This window comes from Pygocentrus nattereri, chromosome 13 (genome assembly GCF_015220715.1).
Source record: "Pygocentrus nattereri isolate fPygNat1 chromosome 13, fPygNat1.pri, whole genome shotgun sequence".
Classification (NCBI taxonomy): Eukaryota; Metazoa; Chordata; class Actinopteri; order Characiformes; family Serrasalmidae; genus Pygocentrus; species Pygocentrus nattereri.
The window spans coordinates 28,026,398-28,033,330 of record NC_051223.1 but is presented as its reverse complement, the minus strand read 5'-3'; the positions used below and the strand labels follow the sequence as shown (position 1 = coordinate 28,033,330).

Genomic DNA, 6,933 nt, shown 5'->3' with positions numbered 1-6,933 from the left:
TATATATATATATATATATATATATATATATAACACAAATAAGAAGGTACGTTAATTATCACTCAGTTTCACACAAAATTTGTCAAAAGCCACGTAGATCAGGCAGTCAATATTTTTGCACAGCACTTTCGCTGACAGGACACAGAGCAATTGTAAATGATCTACATTAAGCATATAAGGTCACGGCCGTGTCCAGCTGCTGCTCGTACCGGTTAGGGTACAGGCAAAACTCTGCTCCAGGTGAGGCTCGAACTCACAACCTCGGCATTGCTCTGCAGTGTACTGTCATATAAGTACCGCGCGCTAACCGATTGCGCCACTGGAGCTCCGCTCTCCGCCCGACCAACACAGGTTACAATCGTGAAAAACAACGTGTCTGTTCAGACCACTGGGCACGACTCCCAAGTCAGAAAGATCTCGCCTACAGTAACAATGTATTCATCTCTACACGGGTTTCTTACAGTAAATTCAGAGTCACAGTATAATTCAGTACAGGATACTATACACAAGCACCACAGATCGCTATATGACAGCACATGAATATTATACGGAGGTGAAACTAGATTATTAGAAAAGTACTGTAGGTTAATTACATCACCACAGAAACCTTATATTATACTCGATGAAATTGCTGTAAGGGAATAGTTACGTTAGCCGTGCAGTGATTCGGCCAGTACAAAACAGGACTGAATCAAACTGACAGGCTCTCTTTTGGAACCGGCGAGACATGCTACACTTATTAGTTAGTCCTCTAATAATATCGTTATAATTACAATATAATTACAACACACTTCCCCTCTTTCATAAACAGTGTGTAATTCTTTCTGTTTCTGTCACAACACCGCCGGAAGAGGAGAAACAGGGGGCGTGTCCAGAGGACACCGCACTGATGACCAAGACAGACTGTAGGCTAATATTTTACCCTGACAAAGTAAACCAAACCAGATAAGTTGGTTTCCTTTGTCAGCTCTGTCAACGTTTCAGCAAGCAAATAAATATCAGAAGAAATTATTTACATTTGACTCTCTGCATTTAAACCAAAGCGTAGTGGGTTTTTTTCCTTCCCTTTTTTTCTTTGGAAACTCTACCGTGTCTTAATCCTGGGATTTCCGAAATATGACGACAACGACTGCTGGAGTGGCTGTGTAGAGGTAAGTACTAATGAAGTTGATCAACTGAAAATGATGTTCTAATGGCTTTTAAAAGGATCCATACATTTAATTATAGCTGGAATACATATCACAGATTGATAGTTGAGCGTTAAAACTTCTCGTCCTCAGGGCAGGTTAGGATCAACGTTTTACTGTCGTCCATTTAGCCAGAAAGTGACCTAAGCTACATCTCATATCACATCATCAAATGTTGAATAAACTGCTGGAAACTGACCACGTCAATTTATCGATTACTTATTATTATTGTTATTATTATTTTCATTATCAAATTATTGCTCATTGATAACTGTTACAGACCTTTCCTATCCCTCTATTTCTTATTACGGTTCCGACTGTTTTAACTCCAGTTACCCTGTTTCACTTTATTAATCATTTGACTATTTATTTACATATTTATTCTCATCTTTAAATATATGCTGATATCTTTACTAAATCACTTTAACTTATCTCTCTTTGTCTCTTTTCTCTCTAGGATCTTAGTTTTTCATTACTAAAAAAGCATACATTAAACATACTGTGGCATTCACAGCTGTTGTTGGTCAAAGCTACGCTGTACTTAAGCAGAGCTTTTTCTCACAGCGTTCTCTCTCTCTCTCTCTCTCTCCCTCCCTCCCCCTTTCTCTCCCCCCTCTCTCCTTCCCCCTGCAAGCCCCCTCTCTCCTTCCCTCCCTCTCTCCCTCCCCTCCTCCCCCTCCCACTTTCTCTCCCCCCCCCCCCACCTCTCTCTCCCTCCCTCCCCCTTTCTCTCTCTCTTCTCTCTGTTTTAATAGCATGCTGGGACCTGGAGGCTTGCTGAAGAAGCCAACTTCAGCTTCATTAGACATTATTTTGCAGTCTTTTCCATAAACTTCCAAGTTTTTGGGTCGTTTTTTATGTGGTGTAATCTAAATTCAATTCGAACTAGTGGCTGTTTTTCTGACTTGTTTAGGACTCGGGATTTAACCTTAGACTTGCCTGTACTCGGAACTTGAATTGAGACTCTTGAAACTGTCTTGACTTGCGACTTGACTCGGAACTCGAGTACCAAAACTTGTTGCTTCCAAATGAATGACTTGTTCCCACCTCTTGTGTTGCGTACCTGAACATCTCAAGAAGCCAAAGTCACTCGGGGTAATGTTGGTAATGTTAACGCAGCGTCTAACACAGAGATACGCCAGCGTGCCGTTACACAGCTGCAGGCCTGATAGTTTTCAGGCGCCAAGCCGGAATTCCGGCGTACCGACGTGTCTGCGAGAAAAAAAAGGTTCTCCTAGTGCAGGGGTCGGCAACCTTTTTGACTCAGAGCCATAAAAGCAAAATAATTGGAAATTTATTTCAATGAGAGTCACATAATATATTAAAACGACGGCGACATCTCACTCTAGCGAACGGGGGGGGGGGTGACGACGCCGACATGTCAGTCAAGCGAACCGAAACTAAATACCGGACGTTTGTGATATTCCGCCCGAACATTTTTTTAAGTCTCAAAAATAATATACGTTAATTAAATTAATTATTTTCAAAAGCTGAGCCGCATCAGAGGCTCCGGAGCCGCGTGTTGCCGACCCCTGGCCTCGTGATCTGACCATAGGATCTGACACTTCTCTTGATCTGACATGCGCAGGTTTCACTGTAACCAACACCAAGGCCTAGCCTACTAGCCATTAAGCCAGTCAGAAACAGGGGGGCGGGACTTGCTTTGACCAAACAAATTGATAGATTCAGTAGGAAATCCCGGGAAATACACGTGCAATTTTTTTTCCACTGTCAACGCGAAACGTATAAACTCAGCCATGGAACACAACTATATTAAGCCTGGGGAAAATGGAACTGAATAGTAATTTTAGGGCTGTAGTATTATTTATGAGTTTGTTGCACTGTAACTGTTTCAAAATCTTTAAAATAAATGGTGCATAGTTTGCTATTATTATTATTTTTTTAAATTAATGTGTCCTTGTTCATGTCATTTAGTCAATGGTTAGGCTACTAATCAATTCCTAGTTTACTTTGGAGTATTGTTATTGCCACCTGCTGACCGTTCTTGGTATGGATGTAGTATCTGTAGTCTCCTATGCTATAGAAGCAATAAGGTATGTGACTAGTTAAAAACAGGTATGGATTCCTGAACAGGCCTGCTAGTCCCAAGAGTTCTGGTAATCTGCACAAGCTTCTGAAATATAGGCTTATATTGGGTTTGTTTATCTCATGTCTGAATGTTGTTCATGTATTTCAACAAAATTCAACACAATCTATCACTGAAGGGACTAATTCAAAAGCAAAAATTCTGACAGTAATGAAGATCAGGGTTATACATAGACATATATCTGCACCCAGGGGCCAACAAGTTATGTCTTAAGTGTGTCGCATACATAGCACCCCCACCCTGCTCACCTCCCGAGCAGAGAAAAAAAGTTCAGGCTCAGGAATTTTTCCCACTATCACCCCTGCAGCTGTTCACCTGGTTGGGTATTCTCTTCGCCGTTTTCCACACTGAACCTCATCAGTTAACCCATCCAAACCCACAAAGGGATGCGTTTTTTCTCATTTTTACAGAACCTCTGAGTCTCTGCGCTAGTTACAAACGACGGGTGCTGATAACAAGGCTTGACGCAATGGCGGATAGCAACAATTGCCACGATGTGATTGGAGGGCTGAGGAAACTAAGGCGGAGCTTGGCCGAGAGCGCAAGGATTTTCATTGGACATAATCAAATCAAATATTACCGTTTTTAAAATGCAGCACAATGAAAATCCCATCTGCATCTGGTTAGTTAGCCTTGCTATACTCATGGCTCATTAGAGCGCTAGTGTTTCTATATTAAATCTCTCTGGACCTCAGTGTCCTCATTGTTAGTTACTGCCATGCTCATTTTGCATGAGTGGGGAAAACACCCTTCTTGCAATATTGCACTGATTGCATGTTTCTTGTAGAATCGATTTCTTAATTAATTTCCTTAAAAGTGATAAATAGCTACTACCTTGGAATATCACAGAGTGCCTGATGGATTATACTCCAATTAAGATCTCTTTAAGGCCATTAAAATTCTTCCTGAACATTCCCAGGGTAAAATATTAGAAAAGCGTGGAACGTTGTGTCGTTCTAGTACTCAAATCAGACGCCCTCTGTAAATAATTTAATAAATACTTGACCATGCAAAGAACCGTTTATGCATGCACTGGTTCTTTGAGTGTTCATGTTTCTATATACAACCATGGTCTTTGTTAAAGAACCCATGAACCTTGTTTATTTAAAGAGTTTTTAAAGATTCATCATCAAGATTCATCAAATTCATTTCATAATCCTACATTAGAACATGTCAATTCTGAAGGTGCAGTTCTGAGAGTAGACACATTAAAGTAATAGGCTACCCCTTCATTCAATTTCAGTTTGAAAAAGAATGTCAGTTACCATAGGCTACAATTTTATACATAACTTTAAACATGTCAAAATGATGTTAAGCAGAACTTATTACACTTTTTGCCTTGTAATTACATTTTGTATACTCAGACTTGTTGTTTATATTTTGTGACATTTTTGCCAATCATTTTATATTAATTGAAAATGTGACAGTTTAGGGACTGATGTCGGAGCCTTGCTGCTGTTTACAAAGTGAAGTCAACGCTGCGCAACATGAGCAACAACACCACTTGCATGGAAGCTCAGGACTTTGTAGCCTCTACGTTAGCACCGATGCTGATATTGGAGCTCATCTTGGGAATACCAGGAACCATCTTAGCGTTATGGATCCTTGGTTGCAAGGCTCCCTGGAAGCCCAGTACGGTTTACCTCCTTAACCTGGCGCTGGCTGATGTTCTGCTGCTCATTGGCCTTCCCTTCCACATTGACAGCGTGATCCGTGGAAGTTGGATTTTTCAGGATGTCTTCTGCCGCATCACCTTGTTTATGCTGTCAGTTAACCAGTCAGCAAGTATTGCCTTCATGACACTTATGGCAGTGGACCGATTCTTCAGGATAGTCTACCCACACCACACCATTTGCAACCTAAGCATTCGGAGCATAGTAAGAATCAGCTGTGTGGTCTGGATTGCTGTGGTGACGCTTCGTCTTCCTCTGCTAGTGACGCAGCTCTTGAGATCATATGAGAACTTATCTGTGTCTCTTTGTTATAATATTTACATGTGGACAGAGTCTGGACTAGGAATGAAGGTTCATAATTTTCTCTATGTGGCGGAATTTATCCTGGCCTTCATGTTGTTACTCTTTTGCTCTGTGCGTATCTATTACCACATACGTGATAACACCCGACTCAGAGAGCATCGCAGAGTTAAACGGACAGTAAACCTTCTTCTGACTGTTGTGATCATGTTTACCTTCTGCTTCATGCCCAGTTATATCACAGGCCTAGTGGCTCTCTTCCTCAAAGATGTCTCCTCATGCTCTCCATATCTAGTGGTGGGCAAGCTGTTCAGTGTGTCTGTAATCCTCGCCTACTTAAACTGTGCTCTAGACCCCATCCTCTACTGCTTATCAAACGCTGGTTTCCGTGATACATTGAAAGGAGTGGCCAACTCCACTGGATTCACCAAGTTTAAACTGAGTGTCAAGGAAACCAGATCACCTAGACATGCCTAGAGAACTTATTATGACCAACTGTGCAATTTAAAGTGTCAGTATTGTGAAGTATCACATTTGCATACATTTTTATTTAAAGGGTCTACACACTGTTAGTTCCTCCTTCCTTCATACTTTTTATTTTTCCCACTTATAATTGTGTGTTTTTACATATCAAAACCACCACGTGACCATTTTCCAACCTCACTTCATCCCTTAGAATTAAACAGGTGGTTTTTGTTACTGTGCATTTAACACTGATATGTGTACGGCCTCTGTTGTAATTAGCTGCCTTGTATTGTGCTTTATTCAAAAAAGCAGTTTGAGCTGTGAAGCTTCTTATAACTTAAACAAGAATGGGTGGAGCTAAACTGATGTAAGCTGAATAAGCAGATATATGTAAAAGTGTGGGTTTTTCATGGCATCACAACAACTGAAATAAACATTAGATTCCATATATAGATCATATAAATTGGGGGGGGGGGTGGTATGTTTGGACTTACAATACTTACATATTTGATACATTAAAAAAAATATGGGCCTTTTTAACTAAAGTACAAATGTGTAAGGTTAAATATTGTTTTCACTGTCATTTTTGTCTTCACTGTCCCACTGTGTTGTTTGGAAATATACAAAATATCTTGCTGTTAAAAATTTATTTTTTTTCACTTGTTGGATTATGATGAATAAAGATTAACTAAAAAAAATTAGTCTAATTATGCGCAACCACTTACAATCTGTTTTTTATTCAGCATATTTCACTTAACACATGTGACATACAAGGAAACACAACATAATGTATGAAGCGAAAAAATCAAAAATAAGTACATAGCTGATCATTGTGACTGTCACATGCGTTATAAACAGCCTGGATCTGCATTAGGGAGACTCCTTTTTTGTATGTTTTTCAGATCTAAAAAAATTCATATGAGGGAAAGTAAGCTTACATTTGTAGCCAAAGTGCTAAATTCAAGTGCCATTCTTAGTTCTGTTTTTTTTCTATTTTCTTTCTTTTTTTTTTTGCACTCTTCCTTTTATTCTGAAAGGACACATTCAGCTTGCTGGACTTGGGTCAGAATGCAAATAATTTCTTCTGATTATGGATAATGCCATTCACTGTGAATGAAAGTAGCCCAAAGCTATCATTCACATTGTTAGGACTACATTTGCAGCAAAACTTTAGTACCGTCAATCTTGCTGGCCAGTCAGT

At 39.9% G+C, this 6,933-nt stretch overlaps 1 protein-coding gene and 1 non-coding gene across 6 annotated transcripts; one reads left to right on the top strand and one right to left on the bottom strand.

The window, feature by feature from the left end:
• Positions 1-232: 232 nt before the first annotated feature.
• trnai-uau lies at positions 233-326 on the bottom strand. Its single transcript has 2 exons — positions 289-326; positions 233-268 (listed from the first exon to the last, which is right to left on the bottom strand). It is a non-coding gene; the product is annotated as a tRNA-Ile (tRNA).
• A 566-nt stretch (positions 327-892) lies between these two features.
• On the top strand, positions 893-6,449 carry hcar1-4 (hydroxycarboxylic acid receptor 1-4). Of its 5 annotated transcripts, none has more exons than XM_017703099.2 (3): positions 893-1,151; positions 1,943-2,282; positions 4,722-6,449. In XM_017703099.2, the coding sequence occupies exon 3, from the start codon at positions 4,782-4,784 to the stop codon at positions 5,742-5,744; it is 963 nt and encodes a 320-aa protein (XP_017558588.1). In that variant the 5' UTR covers positions 893-1,151; positions 1,943-2,282; positions 4,722-4,781; the 3' UTR covers positions 5,745-6,449. The 5 variants fall into 5 exon arrangements, with proteins under 5 accessions (XP_017558588.1, XP_017558565.1, XP_017558596.1 ...); XM_017703076.2 differs by having other exon boundaries at positions 3,705-6,449; XM_017703107.2 differs by lacking the exon at positions 1,943-2,282.
• The last annotated feature ends 484 nt before the right edge of the window (positions 6,450-6,933 follow it).